The sequence below is a fragment of the Hibiscus syriacus genome, unplaced genomic scaffold (genome assembly GCF_006381635.1).
Source record: "Hibiscus syriacus cultivar Baekdansim isolate YM2019G1 unplaced genomic scaffold, ASM638163v2 tig00001674_pilon, whole genome shotgun sequence".
NCBI lineage: Eukaryota > Viridiplantae > Streptophyta > Magnoliopsida > Malvales > Malvaceae > Hibiscus > Hibiscus syriacus.
The window spans coordinates 54004-78428 of NW_024061880.1; the positions used below are offsets into that span (position 1 = coordinate 54004).

Sequence of the window (24425 nt, forward strand, 5' to 3'; positions counted from 1 at the left end):
GTGTAGTGCTTGCGCTTACCGGCGCATATATTGCTTTCATAATCTACCTTGTTGCTCGAGGTTTTATGTCATCTGCTTGGCGACGCTTAATACCACCAAAACAAACTCAAGGAATTGAGTGATGTGTCAAGCCATGAGACCAGCCAATTGATTTAAAAACAATCGATGTCTGTTTTCATGGATGAATTTATTCAGTTAAAAGCATATGTTTTTCTGCGAATGCATATTTATATAGGGACTTTTATGTACAAAGTTCAGTTTAGTAAGCATACTTTTCTGGAGTACTGTTTCAAACAACATGCTTGTAGCCTGTAGGTTCCTTGTCTTTGGTTAAAGAACGTATGGATTATACAAGCTTTAGCATTAACATTATTTCGGTTAAAGAAAACGAAAAGGAACTAGGCCAGGACTTGAGGAAAATATGGGTTGTTCAAATGTTAAAGATAAGCATACCCGAATCCCAAAATGGGTCGGAATTGAATTCAACTACATTTTAAAATGTGGTTAATATACTATTGGGTACTTGAATTTAGTTTCATTATTCAAATTAGTACTGATAATTTTTGTTTGATACATTAACGTATTTTTTTTTTTTTTGGATAAGTAATTTATATTCATCCAAAGAAAAGCAGCATAGCTGCTACAAGGAACAATCAACAACTAGATCAAACCCCAATTAGTAAACAAAAGCCTATTGACCTCATCAATCCTATGAATACGGAACCTATACAGCTTGATTTTTACAGCCTCTTTAATTCTATATACAACTGTGTCAACTGAACAAGCATGTCTCCTAAAACATCTATGGTTACGCTCCTTCCAAATGAAGTATAAGAAACCCGTCCAAGCCAGCTTGAGGATCTGCACTCTGAGAGATTTACCTTTCAGGTTAGCAACCAACCAACTGAGGCAGTCATCTCAGTTTTGCACATCATGATTAACGTATTTTCTGTCACATGCTTTGATATCTAAATTTAAGTAATTAATCAATTATTTTTTCACTTTTATTTTTTGGTTGATGTAAGGTAACTTAAAACTTAAATAAATAATAATTTATCAATTTGTTATTACATTTATATGTATATAATTGAAATAAAAATGTAATGAAAACGATCGAATACAACTCAAGGAAACATTAATCTAAACACTCTAATATGTATATATAAACTAATCCCATTAAGTTCTTCAACTCATGGAATTAATATGTATTAAATTACGATGTTAGTCTTTATAGTTTTATTTTTAAAAATTTTTTAAAATATATTTTTTGAAAATACTTTTAGGGATAACGCGTAAGGGTGCTAGATCATTAATATTTAGAGAAAGTATGTCTTACAGGTAAATATTACCTGTACGGGTGATATTTTGGTAAACTCTCCGTAAAGGTTGGGGAGGGGCCACTTAGAGCAAACGGGTGAGGGTGGTGGGGTCCATCTGCTGGTCAATTAATCCATCACAACCGTCAAATGCACGGCGGCTCCGGGGACGACCAGATGGAAACCAGTGGGTCCTTTTTATCGTTGTTTTACGTGGAATATGTTGCCCAATTCCCGCTCACTTTAGAAGCCCGCCGTGTCGTTTTCTTTCGCGGTGGAAAAAAAAAAGGAAAAAGAAAATGTGAAAATGAAAACCAGGTGGGAAATTTGACTATACTATATCGCCACCCTATCGCCACCGTGACGCACCGAAAGGATAATGTTCAGTATTTTTGTTTATCTGGTCGGTTTACTTACAACAATGATTTAAAAACCGGATCGAGTTAATGTGATTTGACATGGACAGTTGGACACTATGAGCATTCAAATCCTAGTCTTTTAATCCATTTATTAAAATTTACTATTGATTTAATGATTTAGTTTAAAAACTTTATCTAATTCCTTAAAAAAATTAATTATAAAATAAATGTCTAGGATTATATTGTTTCTCATGTAGTATCCAAAATAATTTTTAATCATTAAGGTGTCTAACGTTATTAATGTTAACATTTTAGATGTTCGAACCATAATTATCATTAATTTTCTCTATTAAGTGACACGTATCATGTTCCGATAATTTTGAAATTTTAAAAAATATTATTATATTTATAAATCCTTAACTCAAACTCGTCGACGTCGTCCTTTTTAGCCATGGTCACCATCTTCGACATAGTCTCTGTCATCTTTTTATTCATACACTGTCATAGTTGTCATCGATTGACCATCAAGATCACTTGGGGTCGCGATTTTTATTGTAGGGTTCACGGGGTACAAACGTCATTTGGTCATGATTTCGTAGTGTTATTGATTGTCAAGGGAGGTGAGGTTGAGTGGAGCTTAGTCGACGAAAAAGGGCAGCAGTCGGTGTTGGTTTAGGGGTTGAAATAAAGGTTTTCAAAGTTTTGAGGGTATTTTAAAATTTTGTGTTTTTTTATTTTTATTTTTATTTTTTATTTTAAATAAAAAATTTAAAATAACCAGAACGTAACACATGTCCTTTAATTACAGAATTTAATAATAATTACAATACAAGACCTAAAGTGATAATTTTTGTAACATTAGACACTTAACTGATTCAAAATGAAAATGGACACCTATTTAAAAAAAACAATTTAGCTAGGGCACTACTTTTATAATTAAGCCAAAAATTTTGTTGAAAAGAAATATAAATATATGTAGTTTATTCTAGTCTCCTGTCCTAAGGATAGACTGAAGGGACAGGTGAGGTAGTATCATATATTTTAGATTTATATATATATATATATATTTTTATTGAAAATCAGTTTTCTCCCCTTAAAATTTTATTAGTTTAAGTTTACATCATGAAATTTTAAAATTTCAAGTTCTTTAGTTAACGTAAAATCATGTGTCTATATTTGTCTCGTCCTATAATATTATATAATATTATCCAATTAAAATTATTATTTTTTATTAAGTTAAGAAAATGAATGCTCAATTATCCTACTGCAACTGCTGGTACACAAACTTATGACTTCTAAGAACGACAATTCCTTAACCCATTGTGATAATTTAATTAGTGCAAAATTATTGTTTTCATATAATTATATATCTAACTTTTTAATACATAAACTACATAAAATTTATTTTACTATTTTATTTATTTTAATGTTATTTGACCTATACATATATAAGGTCATAGGGTTTGATATTACTTGATATAAACTATAATACTCTTTTTATTTATCAATGATTACAACAAAATTAGTCTTTTTATTTATAAAAAAAATTCGTTTGATTTTTCATATGAATTTATTTGTTCTTTCATTTGTGTTATCGGTAACTAAGAATTAATCTTTCTAATTTCTGAAATTAAAAGTTTAGCATAACGTAAACAAATCACGTAATTGCGCGTAATTCTGAGGGTATTTCATAATTCGAAGGTCTCTTACAAAAGTTGGTATCAACCTGACGTTGGGGGCAACCTACTAACTTACCTCCCTTTACCTCATTACATATGGAAATAATGGTTAATTAATTTTTTATTAACCTAAATTAAAAAAATTTAGGCTAAATTAAAATTAAATATTATCATATTTAGAACTCAAACTATTTTGAAGATAATCATGTGATTGTTAGTATAAAATTAAAATTTTAGTTTTAAAAATAAAAAATAAAATAAAATCTTAGTGATATAAGAAAACTAACTTAATTGCTCTAATAGTATAAAAATATTTAGATAAAATAATATTCATAACTTTTTCTATTATTTAAAATTTTATTGTAATATTTTTATTACCCTCTAGTTTCAGGGTTTTACTCTAATTTAGATCAACCAAATCACACATCTAGTTTTAACGAGTGATTCTATCAGCGAGAATTTTCTATATACACAAAATTTAAATATAAGATATTAATTAAGCGATATTAAATTGTTTATCACTCTAATTAATAGTTGTGATTTTTTAATAGATAATGTTGCAATCATTGAAACGCAAGATGTGGTTGTAACCATGTGAAGATGGGATGGACAAATAAATTTCTTTGAATAATTTAAAACAACTAAATATTGAAAAGATATCACAACCATTACAGCTAAATCACAAATGACACTTAATGTTTTGATTGGGTCATCTCATATTTGATCGGTGGACCAAAAGCCTTTGATGTATATTTTATTCAATTCTCGTTATATTTTAATTAAATATTTAAAATATTAATATTAATTAATTAAATTCTTTAATAATTAAGTTAAATAAAATTTGAATTTAGTTTTATCTTATTGGCGTATAGTTCATTTCTTATTTTTGTTGATTGGCGGTATTAACTTTAATGTTGGTTGTCGACCATCGATATTTTTTATTGTCTTTTTTTTAAATCATATCTTTATTTTATTTTATTTTATTATTTTCAATAAGTCTGTTTGTGTTGCACATTTTCATCTGTCTTTATAGAACGTTTGCTTATGTTTTTTGGCGTGTTTTTTCAGTTCTTGGACCTTTTTTTATTTGACGACGACTGATCAAGATGACGTTTATCTAATATATTGTTGATATTTTCTCATTTGGACCCTCAGATTGAATTTAGATGTCTGATTTGTGTTTGTGAATAACTTTTCTCGTCGCTCGAATCTGATTTATGATTTATTGTTGATCTTTCAATAGCTTGATTATTTTTATGATTCGTGTGTCGATGCGATCATATCAGTTTATTAAAAAAGTCTATGCTTATTTCACGGACAATATAGATATATTGTGTTCGTGAAGAATTATGTATTATACTTTAATAGGTTAAATCTCATTTGTTTGTGCAATAAATATATGTTTATAATTTAATCTTCATGTTTTAAAAGTATTTGAAATTTATCTTAAATTTAACTTGACACTCAATGCATGGTATAATTAGATTTATATTTACGATATTATCTTGTAACTACTTCAGATTATGTAATATAATAATAATAGTATGATTAAAAATAGCATGTAGCTGCAATTTAATTCTTGGATCGGGCAATTTAATTCTTGGATCGGATAGTCCGAAAAATTACAATTAAGCAAAGTTAGTGAGGTAAATCTAATGAAACTAATGTATTAATGAATGAAGGATACAAAGTGCAGAGCTATGTACATTCTACATAAAGACTGCCTAAAAGTTAGAACCCATCTTCAAAACCATGTATTAGTGAACTAATGATACAAGGACTCAATTTCTGACATGATTATGCATATGACAAAAAAATACATGTGCAAGTTCATGATGAGAGCCTTCGAAGTTTAGCTAACAGATCAGTGCAAACATCCTGTAATAAAATGGCGGTTTCCGGGAAGGCGTTTGTTTTAAGGCGGGGAGGGGGAGGGGGCGGCGGTTCGGGAGTTTTTTTTTATCAGCTGCCTTTTCCTCGACAACAACTGTTACAAGCGCTAGGCCAATGCCAATTGCAGCATTGCCATTGCTGTTTACAACAAGGAAAACAAGAACATTTGTCGTACCAAGACGATGATTTCGAGGGTGCTGCAGATTCGCAGGCCTTTTGTTCCTTTTCTTCTTGTTTCTGTTGTTCTTGCTGCTGTTGGCCCTCTTTTTCTTTCCTGGAAATGGCATTTCCGCCGCCATCCAAACTGCAATGATCCGATATAATTAAGTTGACAAGTTCCCTACACCATCTAAATCGTTTATGACAGTCCAAACATATGGCATTCATGGGCTAAGACGGGTGCATTAAGTCCAATATCTAGTACGTCATACATGGTTAGCATAGAGGTAACGAGAAGCATAAATTAAACAAGAGCCACGGCACCATCGTTTTACGCTACGGTTCCAACAGTAGCATGATAGCCGTGTCTTTCTCCTGCAACGAGAAAGGAGTATATTCCTCATCAGGGAAGCATGGCGAATACGTAACCGTATCAGGCTCATATTAACAAATCATAGACCCCAGGGAAAGGGGTTAAGGTATCTTCTTTCTCATAGTTCCAATACTCCATATATGGTAGGCATAGAGGTAGGGAGAGAGAGAAGCACACACGAAACAAGAGTGACAACACCATCTTTTTATGTTACGGTTCCAACAGTAGCAGAACACCCTGCTATCATCGGAAAAGTAGCATGATGGACGTGCACCCTTCTTTCTCTTGCGATGGAAAACATGTATATATTCCTTATTGTGCAAGCACTAGGCTGAAGTTTATATATGGTTATACATACATGTAAAGGTTATTCTTATACATGTATCAGGTTTACATTAACAACCACATAGACCCCAGGGAAAACATTAAGGCATCTTGTTTTGTATGGAGAAAAAGTAATACTGAGTGCACATTTTGTACCCATTCCAATTTCCACAGGCATATGTAACAAAGTGAGCATATGATGGTTAAAAGTAGGATAATTGCTGATAGAGAATGCTATTAACTTACACTGGAAAGGCAAAGGAATGTACACTGGCTCCTGTTTCAACAGAAAGACGAGAAGGGCAGGGTGAGTTCCAGAAATGAGTTGGCTTTTCCCCAGTTGGTTCTTCAGCACTTGGCCTTGTTTTATCCTTCTCGGTATAATCTGATATCTTGTCAAATTCAACACCCGTTTTGGCAGGGCACGGTGGAGATGCAGCTGGTGAAGTACTTAACGTAAATACCTCATCTTTGAAAAATTCCCCAGATTTGAAGATTAGAAACTGATCTCTGGAGAAACTAGTGTTCCCTATTTGGATGCTAAACAATGACTCGTTGGAAGTAATACTCCAATTTGCAGGATTTGATGATTTACTTCTATCAAAGACCGAAGAGGGAACCCTATAAGGATCTAATCCTTCTATGACTCTGTCCATCACTTGGATTGGAGGAGATTGTGTCGATGTTGATTCATGCATATTACTAGGAACTGGAGATTCAGATGTTGCACCAGCAGAAACATGATGTTCACCATCAGATTTAGAGTAAGAAGTCGAAGCTATGCCTGATCTGGACTCTGACGGTTCTGTATTAGCTTGAAACCGATTATCCATAGATGAACCAGTAGACCGTTCAGAGGAGATGTGTTAACTACTTTCAATTAAATCCCTCCGATTTCTATTTTCCTATCCAAGTTCTGGTTTTCTCAATGAATGTTCACTGATTCCACTCCCATGACTTTCTTCTATGCCTATTTTTGAACTCTTACTGGCTCCATTCCCATGGCCAATGTTCATAACATGAGAGGAACTAAGTGAAATCCCAAATTAGGTCTCCATTTCCAAAAAGAGTTAGGAGATTCACATTTCAACAGCTCCAAACATTGCCTAGTTGCATAAAAATCCAGAAAGGGATAAATGGAATTTTTTTTAAGAAATGCAATGCATCATATTAGTTCAGGAAAATTAATGACTCCATTCTTCAAACTGAAGCCTTCAACACCTTTTTAGTAAATTGGTGAAAACACTAACACATGCAGGAAACCGTTAAAAATTTTAAATCATATATCTGACAAAGAAATTGAATAAACTTCGCTTTTGAAAATTTGATAACATTCAACTCATTGCAATTTGATAACAATTTTCTTCAGTAAATTCATCGAACTAAAAAATTTGCTGTGCATTATTGAAGGAAAAAAAAATTAAAATTCCAAATTAACGAGCACTTTCATCATGAAGACAAGCTACAAATATCATCAAATCACTCGATCAACTGATCAAGTAATGTTAAAAACAGGAAATTTTCAAAAAAAAAAAAAAATGCAATAGAAAATCACAGAGAAATTAACAAAACTTACTTCGGAACATTAAAGCATCTGCCGAAACGAAACTCGTCGGAGGCAACCTCCGACCTCAACCGCCTTTCCGTTGTCAACAAGTATTTGAATAATTTTTTTTATATAAAAAATCAGAGATTAAAAAAAAACTCGAACAGATATTTGACAATCAAAATAACAAAGCTCCTTTTCCCGTATTGATTTGAATGTTAAAAAAATAAAGAAATTAAAATGAAAAATGAAAGAATGGTGAAGGCGGTCTTAATGGAGTAGCGCTGTTTTCTGAATTCCAGGTTTTGTTTTGTAATATTGTAACTAATTTCACTATATCTGCGTTTCGCGCCATCTTTTATCATTTTATGTATTATTTGTCTAACAATGAATTTCATCCCTCCACTTTGCAAATTTGAGAAGTTAGTCCTTCTGTTTTAATTTAGGGTAAAGTACACCAGAGCTCCCTAAAATATGCTCAAATGACCTTTTTAGTTATTTATCTTTAAAACGTTATAAAATAATTACTACGACATGTTTATGATCATAATTTAATGGTGGTTTTTCTAATTTATTACATAAAAATATTAAAATACTAAACTGAACCGTTAATACTAAACTGTTTTAGTTAACCGAACCGCTAAAAATAATAGTTAACGGTTAATGTTACGATTACGAATTTTGATAAACGGTTAACTGTTAGTAAATTAAATTTATAATTAAATTTTTATTTTTTATTATATTTTTACATAATAATTTAATATAAGTTTTATTATTTATAATTTATATATATATTTAATAAAATTTGTATACAAATAACTTAATATTTTTTTATTTTTTATTTTTTATTTGTTTGAAAATATAGAAACATACTTGCACTAATATAATTATATGTTTATTATTAGCTACTAAAATATTGGGAGATGTACATACTTACATCGGTGTAAATATGCGTTAAGTGCTATATGTTTTTATTTTATTTACTTATACCGTTGTAAGTATGTGTTAAGTGCTACACTTTTTTATTTTATTCACTTAAAGTATGTGTTAAGTGCTAAATTTGTTTATTTTATTGACTTACGTTGGTGTAAGTATACGTTAATTGCTACATTTTTTTGTAGTAAGAATTATGAAAAAATTGACAAATAATTATAATAGGTTAACATGTAATCGAACCGTTAATAACGGTTAACCGCTAATGGTTAAACGTTTCTTAATGGTTAGGTTACAGTTAAAAAAATCTCATAACTATTATAACGATTAACCGACCGTTTAGGTTAAATGATATGGTTAACTGTCCATAAACAACCCTAATGACAAGGTCTAATAATATTTTCCAGTTGAAATATTTTTTTCAATTTTCGTAGTTAAATACTGACAAATTATAGTGGAAGGACTATCACAATCTAACTTTAAAATTAAAAAAATATAAAAATAAACCCTTAATCTTTTATTTATTCAAATAACCCTTCAAACTTTAATTAGTGCCAAATAAATCCTAAGTTTTAATTTATGTAAGTTGGTAGAGCACAAGGTTCTTAACCTTGAGGTCGTGAGATCGAGTCTTACGGAGGGCATTTCATAATTCGGAGGTCTTCTACAGAAGCTGCTCTCAACTTGGTGTTGGGGACAGTCTACTATCTTACCTCCCCATTACCCCATTACATATGGGAACAAGAGACAGCCAGCCAATATTTCAATTGAAATGAGGGCCCATCTAAATACAAATAAAGAAATTCAAGCTTATTTGGGCCAAATGAAAAAAAATGTAAGGGCTTATTCAATCAAAGCAAACTAGTTGAAGGGCTCTTTTAATAGTTTAGCCATTAGACTATGTAGCAAGGGTCGTACTTGGGCAGTTATCAACAGTGCAAGCTAAGATGTCCCTGTAATCCCTGGATATTGTGAAAGAATCATAAACTTCTCCATCACTGCTCTTCTTGTATTCGAATAATAGGCGTGAGTTTTACGAATCCGAAATCGTAGTCTTTGAAGAAACTCCATGTGACGTTTAGGGCAGCGAATTCAGCAAGGGCTGCACCTCCGCCACCGGCAACCACATGTATCGTACCGTTCATGGGGCCTGTGTAATGTTGTTTCTCCTTGTTGGTGCATATGTTCTGCAGCAGCAATGATCGATCGAACGGTGAGCGATCGACAAGTTGAATTTCAAGTTAGATGACTACTTGTATTCGATTGCATACTGAAAACTGTACATATGGCAGGTACATGTATTCTCTAAGATACTAATTCAGGACGCTCAAGAAGAACATTAACGAAGACGAACACATTCGATGCAATAAAAGGCAATCGGTATGCAGATTACGTTGCTGGACTCATGCATCTGTTTTTCTTATTTTAATCTCTAAGCTACTAATGCGAATGCATGATTCGAAGTTTTTATGTCGATTAACATAAGAAAAAAGTGCATGCTTGACAGCACGATGATCATGTCATACCTGGTAAACCGGACATGTCCGCTCATAGTGGTGCGCATGGCCGTAGATGGCAATGTCAACTTTGTACTTCTGCCAAAGTTTTTGAAGGCTCTCCCTTCCCATCGGTTCCCCGAAAGATCCTGTATCAGCATAAAAAGTAGCAGAAGAATAACCCAACACTCGATGTGCAAGGAAAATCAGCCATGGTTGCTTTTGTCTGTCAACTGATGCGAGGCAGTGCTCGATGAATTCGTATTGCTCCGTCCCTTCCCTCCAATCATGCTCCGTGTCAGCTACACAGAACCGGAACATGCCGTAGTCAGTGGAGTACCTGATTGAATCGACAACTTTGAGATCAATTCCTCGGCATATCTTCAAACATGAACATATATGATATTGTCAGAAAATTCTTGTACCAGAACTTAGCCCTGTTTTCGGTAGGGACATAAAACATAGTCTCTGCTACCACTCCACATTCTCCCCCCGAATCCTTGTCTTCGTAGAAAGATCCAGATCCTGGCCAATCACGTTCATGGTTTCCGCTGAGGAAAAATAACCGATTTACGTTTAAGGCGAAGCCAAGAATATATCAATATATAAATATATACATATAGTCAGAACAAGTAGACCAGGTGAGTACTGGCAGACCTAGCAACCATGAAAGGAACGGCAGATGCAATCGGCTCGACTTGTGCGGTGAACTGGTCCCATTGTGAAAGGTATCCATTGGCATAACATATGTCTCCAATCAGAAAGATCAAGTCAATGTTATTCAAGTCTCTAATAAGCTGCTTTGTGGTGTTAAGAGAAGCATGCTGGAAATCATTGTACTCATTGGAACCATCAACTTCAGCCTGCAGTTTTTAGCGGTAACCGTTCATCAGAGACACTCGAATAGAACTTTAAGCACTTCAGCAGCATAATGGATGGAAAAATGAGGGTCGCAAATACAATGACCATTTTTTTCTGAGCATACATTGTAAGATGTTATTGAAGTCATTGATTAATGCAAGTAAAGAAACAGCTTTCTTTACTTGCACTTGAAGTTTCTAAGAAGAGTTCAAACCTTTCCCATGTCTCCGAAAATGACGACCCGTTGTAAAGAATTTTTTACAAGAATTTTGACCGGGATAAGGAGATGCTCTAAACTTGTATTCTTGACTCCAAACATACGTTCCATCCGATAAAATATGTCCAAGCCTATAGGTATACCTGCAAGTTCGATTCGTAAAGTTAAGCAGCATGCAGGAAGAACACAAGTTGATCATTTCTTTATGCATTCATGGAATACAACTAAACCAGTGCTGTATACTGATTGAATTTAAGATTAGCAAATGTTACATACAGTGTGTTGGGCCACAATTCCTTCAGAAAACTGGTGTGTATGAACCCGGGATCTCGCCATCCTACTGTTCTTGCTGGCTCACCTGAGCACATTAAAATGAAAAGTTTTTCTGGTTATTAGCGAATTGAGGAAACAGATTAACATGAAATAGTGTTAGCTTATTTTGCAAGAATTTCATTAAGAAGCCTTATGGACTAAAAGGATCCACAGAAGAAACAGATAACAAATCATATCTTGCAAAGCAAACCTCGGGTAAGTGAGTTACATACCACACATGCTGTTCCTATCAAAAGTGAGTGTTCCAGCTGGTGAACGCATCGACGGCCCTCCTTTTGGACCCCATTCAACAAAAGGTACTGCTTCACCGATCCCATATCCACTGGTCCACGTAACGGTCATCTGTGAATCGACTTTCAGTTGTGTTATACCTTCTAGTAAGTGTTAGCTTGGAAACAAATAGTAATATGCAGGTCATCTGATAAATTGCTCACAGTACTATAGAGAGAACAAAGAGTGCAATGCAATACAAATGAAAATTATTACGCTGGTATCCAACACATGCCGCACGAGTTTTCGACATTTCACATGCAAACTTGACTGAATATCGAGAGAAATCGAACTTACTTCATTCCATACTTTTCCTTGAGCTAATCGACGGTAAACCGGTGCTTTTGGATTTGGGAAAGTAACTGTATTTAACACCGCCACCACCTTTGGCTATTACATAATCAAGAAAAAGGGAAATGTAAGTAAGCAGTTAATAGGATGATCAAGATTGGAATACATTAAGCAGCCCTAGTTTTCATGTTGGATGATCATTATAAACATACATTCGAAAAACCACCAGAAAATAACGCGAAAGAGAAGTCGGATCTCTGATTAATCAACTGAAGCTTCAATGTCCCTTTTCCGGTTTCTTTATACTCTGGAGTACTGTAGTTTGCATACTGAAACTGCAAGAGGGAGTCAGCAAGGTTTAATTTCACATCACATAGATCATTCTCCATTTAAACAAAGAGCATGCATTTCATCAAAGCAGAAAACAAAATAATCATTCTACGAACCTTAATAGGCGCCGAACACAACAGCGGAGGGGTCACATGTGGATTATCAGCTGGAGCAGGACAGGAAGAAGCACTGAAATTTAGAAACGGCTTAGTTTTTGAGATCGAACGATGCATATAGTCCCACGGGAACACATTCGAAACATATGTTATACCTGAAATTGGAAGGAGAAAACACACCAATCCAATCATCAACTGATGGATGAGGAGAACTGAACTCCACTATAACCCAATCTGCATTTTGACCCTGCAACACTCATGAATGTTATATAATTAGTTTTGCAAAAAAAAAGTATCCTCAATACCTGTTAGGTGTTTGTTCACAAAATCAACTATAACAGCTTACCTTCAACCCAAGAACAGTAGGAGAGACTTTTATGTAAGCTTGATGGTTGAGAGAAAAAGTTGCCTTTTGAACAGCAATGGTTGAAAGAGGCTGATCTCCATGTGAGGCAACCACTTCGAGTGTTGCAAGAATCAATAGAATGGACAATAAAATCAAACCCAATTCCCTCATCCTAGCAAATATCTGAAACCAATCACCAAATAAAAAAAATGCATTTGAATAAGAACTGTAATGAAACAGATCCCTTGAAAGGCGTTCATAAAGCAGATTCAAACAAACAAATAAAGTAACAAGTAATGGCCAACTAGCCATTATTCTATTGAGTTTATGTGAAACAAGATAAAGTATATCCCTTTACATCGAAGTTTCAATGGGGGTACCTTAAAATACACGACAGATAATAATTGAACCTAAGACCTGACTCAACCGCTGTTTGTGATGAATCAAAAGGACGAAGCAAGTGGTAAGCAAAAGGTATGGAGAAGACAGAAGAGCACATAGATTGGCAAACCAAGAGAAAAGGTTGGCTTTTTTTTTTTTGGGAAAATAAGCATCGAATCTGTAACGGGGATATTCGAAAAGTTAGATATTAAAGCTTTCCATGTTAAGCGTTGAACTTAGATATAGCGGACAGTGGCAGCACTGCACGTGGTTCGATGACAATGGACTGTAAAGATTCTGTTTTTTCTTTATGGGTAATAATATTCCGTAGGTTTTTGTTTTTTTCCATTGAAATTTTGTTTTAGAAGTAACAAATTAGTTATTAATAGTATCAATTTATGACAAATCAACCGCTCATCGTTAACCGATGTTAGCATGGATAACGGAAAGCTTATATGACCGTTAACCACTTACCTGGAAACGTTGACCGCTATGCTGGAAAGTCCTTGATCCCATCTAGAGTACACGTTTGAAAATTTCAAAGAGGTTCTTACTCTTTCATTAGAAGAATCTTGTCGCTGCTGGAAAATTAGCTAAGGTTAAGGGTTTATTAAACTTCTGTCAGTGAAGACAACTGCTTCTGCTCGGGCAAAGAAAAAGTCGGGTGCTATCAAGGAGAAATCTAAACCTGCTGCCATGTTCGGGAAGAGTGCTAAACGGACGTATAAGACTTCAGCAGTCGTTATAAGTTGAAATGTGGATCTTCCTAGGGAATTAGAGAAGAGGCAGAAGAGTAAGAGGGAGGCATGAACCGTACAGATCAGGTCGGGGATTTTAAAAAATATTTTTTTTTAAATTATAAAAACATGAAACGTGTCACTTAACAAGGGTTTTCAACGGTCACTTAATGGGGGTTTTCAATGACCATTACATCTCGGACACCTAAAATAATAATCTTTATAACGTTATATACATAGATCATTCAAAAAATAGTTTGGACACCAATTCGTAAAAAGTGGTATAGTTCGTTCATTTATTTTATAATTAAGCATTAATTTAAAAATTAAAACTTTTTTATTTCAAAAAATAATAAAAGTTTTTGTTTGATCTCGATATATTCTGAACTCGTTTCAAGTTTTGAGTAAAAAATTATTCAAATATGACATGAATAAATTAATTTTAATTAATAAATCATTTGTGTCTTAAAACTATATATGTTATATATGGTCCCCGGATCTCCGATAATACATGTATCGAGAATTTGATGTAATGACAAATTGTTACATTGATGGAAAGAATATTCATTAAATTCGGACAAAAAATTAAACCTTAAATTCATGATATAATTAAGGCTAAATTTGCACGTAACAGCGTACGATCTTGCTTTCCGGCGACAGCCAAAACACATTGTCGTTATGAAATGATCGCCTTCGTCTTCAAACTAGAAGCAAAGTCCACAACAGCAAAAGCACTACAAAGGCAGAAGATCAAATAAAAGCAACGATCAAGTTATTTTCTTTCCCGCAATGTGGTATGAATTGTAATAGTGAAAAAATGTACAGAAAGAGTGAAGCAAACATGGGGAAGGGCTGGTGGAAGTTGGTAAACATGCACATTTTTTTCCGGCCGGAGACCATTTGTGTCTGATAGTTAAAAGGGTCTTGATCAAGCTCGGAGTCGAGTCGGGTTGGACCTTTTCCCGATACTATTTTATTCATTCATAATATTCGAACTCAGAGATTTCTTTTTCTACGATTATTCATTTACGGTACTCGAACTCGAGATCGGTGATAAACATGCATGTTTGAAAGCAAATGATGGGATTTTTGAAGATAGAAGAAAAAGTAGAAATGTATTAGAAAACACTATGCTACTGCAAAAAGGCCCTGCAAAAGGAAAACTTTTGGGGTATACCCTAATCATGTAAAGAAACACAAAAACGAAATAAGATCCGGTAAATTAAAAGCCCTGCCAAAGGAAGAATTTTGGGGTATACCTCCGATAATAGTCTTGGTTTGAATTTTGGGTTCCCATGCTCCACTCCAGGTATACCCTAATCATATCAAAAACACATAAAAAAAAGACAAGTTTCTTAACTAAATAAAGAGAATTAAAAGAAGAAATAATGAATTAAATTGATGTGCAACAGTGCAAGTTGAAACTAACCATGGCCAAAGCAATTTGTGGTAGTGTTCACACCATCTCTGCAAATGCAAGAAAATGAGTCATCCAGACCAGAAAATCCACACAAACCTCCACTGCTTTCACAGTCCTTACATGCTGTGGTATAGTAAGAATCATTATACTGCAAAGATATACCAAATTTCCACTTCATGGGATCCCCTTCATCCCCGAACTCGTAAATCGAAGAATACGACGAGCACTGGAGTTTCGGAAGATCCAAAGAGTAACCTGATCCCACTGCCATGAACGAGTCATAAACACAACATGTGGATGTAGGTGCATTTTGAGGCAAACCAATTCCATTCACCCCTTTGCAAGAGTATAAACCGGTACAAACACGAGAACCGGAACCGGTGTCGCACAAGTCCTCGCTTGGATCAAACACAGGAGACGTAGTGGAGCAACCAAGCAGGACAAAGATGTTGGAACCCGTTAGAGTGAACGGGCTCGTTCGATCTAAGCTAAAGCTTCCAGAGTTCTGCATCGAGGAGCAAGTCGACATGAGAGGGTCTGCTACCACAATGGTGCTGGCCGGGTAGTCGATGGAAGAAACGGTGTAAACGCCGGTACCGGTTGAGAATTGTAGAGTGCCGGCATTGCATTTTACATATCTAGAGAAGGAAGGGTGGCCACATCCGAATCCAGTGCCAAAGGGAAACATGACCGGGATTGTACCACATGTGTTGTTACATGTACCACGGGTCGGGATGGTGCGGCCGGGAGCATGGTCGGCAGTGGAAACTTTATCGAGTCGAGGAAGCAAAAAGAGAATGGTGAGGAAGAGAGAAGCAGCTGGTAGATTTGACATGGATAAAGGGTTTCAGATGAAGAGAGAATTACAGATGCGGCTATTGAGCTAATAGTTAAAATGATATGAGAAAGAGAAAATGGTATTCTTTTCGGTGGTAGGTAATCAAATTTCAACATTCGTCCCCTATTCCTTCCTAAAAAGAAGAGCCCCTCTTTATATGCATTCTAGCTATAAAGCAGCATGGATTTTCGTTACTATTCTGTATAATTCAAATCTTTCCCATTACCTTCCCTTAAACTACACAAAATCCTTCCTGAAACTTAAGCCCATATTGCCCTAATTAGCATACCCAACAATCAAGCTATTGTAAAGCACTCGTTTATTTGAAAATCCGAATTCAACCATCAAATTTTCTAACTTCGTCTATCTTCTTTTCAAGCCCTTTCGATGCATACAAATAGGAATGAAAACCAAAACTGGATTCATCGGCGAACACCTAACACAGTCATAGTTGTCACTACTCTTTCAGCATCGGAAACCGATTCGAGTTCATAACTACAACACTCTAGAGCAGCATTACAAGAAGCGAAATCAGGTTTCAAATAATTCAACTTTTCATTAATTGCAATCCAACAACATTCCTCAAAAACGCAACAAAGCTACCACTTTTCCTACTGATATCAACAAGCATATCACCCCACAAGCCAAAAGGGACAAAATACCTGTTTTTGAACATAGATTTTACAAGAGCAAAAGCAGGGGCGGAGGTGTTGGCAAGATTCATGGAACTCAAAAGGATGCTCAAAGTTTCGAAAGGCAGCAACTTTGGGTCCTTTTCAATCACAAAAACCAGAGGCGAATGCCCTTTTGAGATATTGGGAGTCTTTCAAACACAAGTGGGTAACAATGGAGTACACGCTCTTTCAAGAACTGTACTTGTTCAACTGTTGAAGATAGTGCTTTTCTCCACATCTCTGTGCTATATGTATTATATAAATATCTATGTATTTTGTCACTCAACGTCTGGAATAGCTCAGTTGGTTAGAGCGTGTGGCAGGAGGTTCAAGCCCTCCTTCTAACGATAAGCTTTTACGGATGATTGCAACCCCGGCAACTATATTTTTTTTTACTTCAATCTCTGTTGTAGTTTTCCCACCCTTTCTAAAGCTGGATTTTCATGTCCTACGGGCAATGATGCTAAGGTACATAATCACTTTGTGATTATGATATGATTGCAGGTTTTTATCTATCGTTCTTGATATACTGACTTTAGAACTATCAATTTACAGAAACTTTTCTTCATTTTTTCAAAGTAACTGTGTACATTATTTTTATAGCTGCTCATAGAGCTTTTCACGAACAGTGGCTTAGCTAGCTAACAGTCTTAACTAACTGATAACAACTCTAACCACCTAACCAATTCTTAACAGCTTAACTGTTTCATTATTCCCTCTGCTTCTTCTCCCTTCTTCAACAAGGCAGTACACACATCTTGTTTCTGAAGACTTCGAACGCTGCTTTAGTCAGCGGTTTAGTGAGACCATCAGCTACCTGGCAGTTGGCTGGCACATAGCAGATACACAACGCTTTGGCAGCTACCTTCTCCCTAATGAAATGGACATCCATGTCCACATGCTTCGAATGTGCATGATAGACCGGATTCATGCTCATAGCTATGTCACTTGTATTATCACACCAGATAATCGGTTCTTCACGTGGCTTGGTCCCAAGACTGCCAAGTCACGCATTAATCCAAGTTACTTATGCTGCTGTGTCTGCTATGCTGCGATACTCAGCTTCCATAGTCGATCTAGACACCGTCTTTTGCTTCCTCGAGCTCCAAACCACAGGACACTGTGTGAGGAACACCGTGTGACCAGAAACGGACCTGCGATCACTTGCATCACCACCCCAGTCTACATCAGCAAATGCTATTACCTTCAGCCCCGCTTCACTAGCCAGAAAGGTGAGACCATAGTCCAAGGTACCGGCTAAGTACCGAAGTATACGCCTGACTGCTGCCATGTGTGCCTCACAGGGAGCATGCATATATTGAGCAGCTTTGTTTACGCTAAACTCTATATCAGGTCGAGTATGGCACACGTACAGAAGTGCACCCACCAAGCTTCTGTACTCACGAGCATCACTGAGTGGCGATCCTGCATCATGAACTAGTTTTGTCGACCCAACCATAGGGGTTGTAGTAGGGGTAGCATGCAACATATCCACCCTCTCTAGTAACTCAAGAACATATTTCTTTTGTGACAACACTAGTTTGCCAGTGGTTCTCATAACTTCTATACCTAGAAAGAAGCTCAGCTCTCCTAGGTCCTTGAGAGAAAAATCCTCCTGCAAAAGTCGAATCACTCCCTCAATATCATCTGTGCTCTCACCAGTAATAATTATATCATCCACGTAAACTAAAACAAGTGTATAGCAACCACTTCCACACTTCACAAAGAGTGAAACATCAGCCAAGGATTCAACAAACCCCATCCGCTCAAGGCTCGCCTTAAGCTTGTCATGCCAATTTCTAGGCGCCTGGCGAAGACCATACAAAACCTTGTGTAGTTTACACACAAGTGGTGATCCATCTACAGCCACTTCTTCAAATCTTGGGGGCTGTTGCATGAAAACTTCCTCAGCCAACTCTCCATTTAAAAACGCGTTATTCACATCAACTTGACGCAGCAGCCAATTCCTACTGACAGCCAACGAAAGCACTACATTCAGCGTTGTAAACTTCACGACTGGACTGAATGTGTCCTTAAAGTCATAGCCAGGGACTTGCGAGTATCTTTTGGCAACTAAGCTTTATACCGTTGAATAGACCCATTCGGATTCTTCTTTATCATGAAAAGCCATTTGCAACCAACAACATCACGTCCTTTGGGTACAGGTACTAAGGACCAAGTCTTATTTCCTTGTAGGGCATCGAGTTCTGCCTGAATTGCTGCTCTCCAACTTGAAGACTGTAATGCAGCTCGAATACTGGTAGGGGTTGAGTCATCGAAGAAGCTAGTGTATGTTTTTGGCTTAAATATACCACACTTACTACGTGTAAGCATTGAATGTTTATTCCCGAGTACACCTTCAGCAGGCTATTCTTGAGTAGATGCAGATGTACTGGCAGCAGCCCGACTGGAACTATTCTGCACCTGACTGGTCATATGGGTGACAGAATTTTCATTGTCACTAACCAAAGCAGGACTTGCCACTCTTGACGCAGCAGAATGCTCATCATCCAGACTTGCAACTCTCGATGTAACTAGATGCTCATCATCCGGACTTGCAGCTCTCGATGCAGCAGGATGCTCATCACCCGGGCTTGCAGCTCTCGATGCTCCAACATGTTCATCAACTGCGCCTGTTCCAGTTGAGAGAACCCTCTCGCTGTTTATTTCATCACGTCCCACATCCATTAAGGTAGCGTCGCCATGTGCACCGAATTTTCCTAGATTGGTAATCACTTCTAGAGGCAGTAGTTGTGGACTGATTTTGTGAGCTGAGGAACTTGTATGAGTAGGGCCTGCAAAAGGAAAATTTAGCTCATTAAAAATCACATGTCGAGACACATATATACGGCCATTGGGTGCAAGGCATTGGAAACCCTTGTGGTGAGGACTATAGCCAAGAAAGACACACGATTGCGATCGAAAGTCAAGCTTATGTTTCAAGAAAGGTCTCAAGTGTGGAAAGCACTGACAACCAAACACTTTCAGCCCCTCATATTCAGGTCTCTTGCCAAAAAATTTCTCAAATGGTGACTTCCCTTGTAACACTCTTGTTGGTAGTCTATTGATTAAGTGCACTGCAGTAACGACTGCATATGACCAGAAACGTATTGGCATAGACGCCTGAGCAAGAAGGACAAGTGCAAGCTCGATGATATGCCGATGCTTGCGTTCCACCACACCATTTTGTTCAGACGTGTGTGGACAAGTCACACGATGCAAAATACCTTCCTTAACCAACGAGGCTGACAGCCTCTTGTATTCTCCTCCCCAGTCACTCTGGACTGCTTTAATGGGTAAGTTGAATTGGTTCTTGACCATTTTCTGAAACAAGCCAAACGCAACGACGACTTCTGACTTGTCTTTCAACAGATAAAGCCACGAGTGTCTAGTACTCGCATCAATAAAGGTGACATAGTACTTAAAGCCATTTGAGGTTACTGGTGCTGGTCCCATAAGTCTGTAAACACGAGCTGAAAATGAGTATCATACACAGTGTTCGAATTGTGAAATGGTAGTTTATGACTCTTCCCCATTTGACAAGCAGGACACGTTTTATTCATTGACCTTGAAATGTTTACATTCAATTCTTTACAAATTTTTAGTAAACTATCATGAGAGGGGTGGCCCAACCGTCGATGCCAAAGTTCGTAGGAGTCAAGTGAAGCAGCCATGGAACTAGCTTCTTCAGCAACTAGAGATGTCACTTGAGGATCAGCAGTAAACGAATACAAACCACCTTCTTCTTTTCCACGAAGCAAGACAGTCCCAGACTCTTCATCACGAACGCAACACTCATGTGCATGAAATTCAAAGAAGGCATTGTTGTCCCTAGCAAGCTTCGAAACAGACAAGAGGTTCTTAGTTATCCTAGGAACATGCAACAAGTCGTTTAATAGTAAGGCTCTAGAAGATGAGCATAAGATAGAGTTACCAACTGCCTTGATGTCTAAGGCTACTCCATTGCCAACTACCAACTTACCTGGACTGTTGTAGTCATTTCTATGACTAAGGACTGTTCCATCTGGGGTGACATGATGGGTGGCACCTGAGTCCACCACCCATCGTTCGCGATTTGTTGTCGAGGTAAGCGCTTGAGGTCGTGTATCAATTTGAGACCCGCTGTTTTGAACACAACAACTTTCACACTCAGCAGGCTTAGTTTCATATGCAGAGTAATGTGCATCTGCAGGCTGGTCCTTTGAATACGACTTACTACCAGCTGTAACCCCAGGGAAGTCATGATCAAAACGATACCAACAGGTGTCTACAAGGTGGCCATTTTTACCACAGAGCTGGCACTGTATATAACGACCACGACCTCTGCCTCTACCACCAGTCCTTCCATCAGAACTAGTCGATGGTCGAGAAGGCTTACGATCGTAATAGTTGTTAGAGACGGATGACTTGTTTGAACCTGTCCCTTGAGCAATGTTAGCACTTATTGGCAACACTTCAGGTTGATCACCAAAGCCAGCTAACTGGGTTTCTGCATCCAGTAGCATCCTGTACACTATGTCAGGAGTTAGGGCTTCACGTGTGGTTGTTATGACTGCAACAAACGGCTGGTACTCTCGAGGAAGGCCTTTTAGTATGCTGGCAACATGTTCAGCTTGGGACACGACACTGCCACACGACTGCAAGGCATCACACACTTCTTTTACACGTGTGATATATACTCTCATCGAGTCATCCCCTTTCTTGAGAGGCTGCAGTTTATAGTGTAAGCTTATAACAGCAGTTGTGGATCTGTTCCCAAAGAACTGAAGCACCGTGGACCAGACTGATGACGCCGACTCAGCACCCACAAACTGAGGCAGAAGCTGCGAGCTAATCGTGGAGAGCAACCACGACGCAAGGGCGCTGTCTTGAGCGACAAATTCTTCAAACAGCTCATTGGGCAAGACTTCTCCATCATCGCTAACTATGGTCTCTGGCAGAGACCTCATCGTTCCCATCAAGAATCGCTCAAGGCGATGGTTGCGAACTGTCAGCAAGATTTGTTGTTTCCAGAGCAAGAAGTTCGTTTCGTCAAGAACTACGTTCATTTTTTTTATTGGAGAACGCTTTAGTGCTTCTTGTGGTGAACTCCATGGCTGGAGAAGACGCATCGCTATTGAACATGATGAGCAGCAAACAACGCTAGTCACAGTTGAGAGAAGAGCCTTTTACACAGCGGAAACAAGAAACCTTTGCCCAGGAAATTTAGCGAATGATACGATCTTGATATACTGACTTTAGAACTATCAATTTACAGAAACTTTTCTTCATTTTTTCAAAGTAACTGTGTACATTGTTTTTATAGCTGCTCATAGAGCTTTTCACGAACAGTGGTTTAGCTAGCTAACAGTTTTAACTAACTGATAACAACTCTAACCACCTAATCAATTCTTAACAGCTTAACTGTTTCATTAATCGTCTATGCGTACGATTTGAAAAAAAAATATTATGTCATGTGGATATCTTTTCGAATGTCTGTTGAAATACACTATATGAAAAAATGGTTTTAGAATACCATGATTTTTCTTTGAAATGATATTTGGGCAATTTTACCTCTTAATTACAATGATCTTTATAAAAATGATAAAAGATTATGATTATAATATAAATTTTTAAAAATTATTAGCAAAAGTAAAAATACATTAAAGTTCAGCCGACCATAAATATAGTTGACCATAATCTTAAGGGTTGTCACAATCAGCTCTATCTTTTACCATCCCAACCCAAATATGATATAAATAGTATAACATCATATTCAAAATTTCATAATATCTGGGGAAAAAAGCTGCTTTATCCACATCATGATCGAAAAGTACACAAAACTTGAGGGGCCAAACCAAAATTACCACATAATTTTTTTTAGATAATTTTAATTTTATTACCCAGAGATTATCTACTTCTTTTCTTTTTGGTTTATGCCATGTGAATCAGATTTCCACACAGCAGCCTGACTGGACAAACCCAGAAAACTCATCGGGCGAACTGATTTTCTCCAGTTTACCATTTCGTCCTCCCGTAATTTCCACCATGTAGGACCCATGAGGTCCACCCTGGTACTCCGACCCCGTAACCAGGACCCGGTCACCAAGCGTAATCCCGCGCGATCCGACCCGAACGGCAGGGTCCAGCTCCGCCCAGTTCATCAGTTCCCCGCCTTTTCCTATCCCTACACTCGATCTCGGACACCGACCCGGTTCCCAAACCTCTTCGGCCGCCCTCCATTGACCCGACTTGAACGCGAAAACATCAGCACTCCCGTCGAACTGACCTTGCCTCTCCGTACCGTACCCACTCACAACCCAGAACTCGTCCTCCCCGATCACCACGCCCTCACACTCGTCTCGCTCTTTACTCAGGTCACCCATCTGAGTCCACTCGTCGTTTCTCAAATCATAAGCCCACGCCGTTTTCAACGCGTTCTTGTTCTCGTCATGTCCGCCTGCTATATAGACCCGACCCGAACATGCTCCGATCGCAAAGAACGACCTCTTCGACGGCATATCCTTCCCTTGTCTCCATTGTTGAGTCGTGAAATCGTAGATGAAAACATCAGTGACCGGGTCGTAACTCACTGGGTTCCACCCGCCCATCACCACAAGCTTCCCCTCACAGCTTGCTAATTGACAAAACAAAGGTAAACCATCTGAGTATTTGGGAACAGGGGGAAGCTTGTACCAGCATCGATTCACCGATTCAACCACGGCAACCCCATAACTCGGTAACTCACCGGGCCTTTTATGTCCGTTCCCGATTCCACCGTTAAAGGCTTGAACTAAGCAAGCGGCTTTAAGAGTGTACCCTAATTTCTTCCGATGGTAATAAAATTCCTGGCTTTGGAGCAAATCCCGCCATCGGTGACAGACTCGGAAGGCAACTCTGTGAGCTGTACAAGGCAACCGCGCTAAGCACTCGAGACCGAGTTCACTGGGTAAACCAGGGACCAACTCTGATGAAAAATCATAACTTTGCATTTCTTAAGCTTCTAGAAGGTTTGCAATGCTTGCAAACCGAACTGCATCCACATCTGATTTATAAGAGACGATTGGATAACAGACAAAGTTCATGGACACGTGTACGTTGCACCGAATTTCTGTACAACTTGATCTAATCTCTTTATTATTATTATTTTAAATACAACTTTATTAATAAAAAAAATAAAAATATAATGCATCACAATAAATAAATAAATTTGGAGACAACAGTTATCAAAATACTTATATAAAAAGTAAATGATAAACTTAAAAATATAAAGAAAATTAAAAGCTTTCATTAAGAATGAAGACCAATGTCAAAATCCAATAATCTTCTTACAAACTTCTTATCTATGTGGAATGAAACGCTTGACGAAGTGATAAAGGAGTGGAGAGCGAACCAAATAATTCGGCAGGTTGTTTCGTTGCATAATTCTGATTACATCTGCAAATAACATTTTATTAAAAGAAAGAGATATAATTCTACGTAACTACCGACTAACTATTCAAAAAATAAATGTCATGATAGTTTTTATATGAGAATCAAAACGACCGCAAAAGT

The 24425-nt window shown here is 37.1% G+C and overlaps 4 protein-coding genes across 4 annotated transcripts; all 4 read right to left on the minus strand.

Annotated features, from left to right (window-relative positions):
* Positions 1-6283: 6283 nt before the first annotated feature.
* LOC120130800 lies at positions 6284-6946 on the minus strand. The gene has a single exon (XM_039147960.1). The coding sequence runs from the start codon at positions 6934-6936 to the stop codon at positions 6346-6348; it is 591 nt and encodes a 196-aa protein (XP_039003891.1). The 5' UTR covers positions 6937-6946; the 3' UTR covers positions 6284-6345.
* Positions 6947-9442: 2496 nt separating this feature from the next.
* Positions 9443-13180, minus strand: LOC120130827 (probable inactive purple acid phosphatase 1). The gene is given in 14 exon segments (XM_039147982.1): positions 9443-9607; positions 9609-9769; positions 10109-10418; positions 10504-10629; positions 10736-10941; positions 11154-11195; positions 11197-11299; positions 11433-11514; positions 11702-11831; positions 12057-12149; positions 12263-12385; positions 12497-12569; positions 12652-12743; positions 12843-13180. Coding segments are annotated over 14 exon segments (1980 nt in total). The 5' UTR covers positions 13155-13180; the 3' UTR covers positions 9443-9480.
* Positions 13181-14489: 1309 nt separating this feature from the next.
* LOC120130836 (LEAF RUST 10 DISEASE-RESISTANCE LOCUS RECEPTOR-LIKE PROTEIN KINASE-like 1.5) lies at positions 14490-16339 on the minus strand. The gene is made up of 3 exons (XM_039147990.1): positions 15390-16339; positions 15220-15276; positions 14490-14694 (listed from the first exon to the last, which is right to left on the minus strand). The coding sequence occupies exons 1-3, from the start codon at positions 16213-16215 to the stop codon at positions 14660-14662; spliced, it is 918 nt and encodes a 305-aa protein (XP_039003921.1). The 5' UTR covers positions 16216-16339; the 3' UTR covers positions 14490-14659.
* A 6465-nt stretch (positions 16340-22804) lies between these two features.
* On the minus strand, positions 22805-23885 carry LOC120130845 (F-box/kelch-repeat protein At2g44130-like). The gene has a single exon (XM_039148002.1). The coding sequence runs from the start codon at positions 23861-23863 to the stop codon at positions 22820-22822; it is 1044 nt and encodes a 347-aa protein (XP_039003933.1). The 5' UTR covers positions 23864-23885; the 3' UTR covers positions 22805-22819.
* Between the last annotated feature and the right edge of the window lie 540 nt (positions 23886-24425).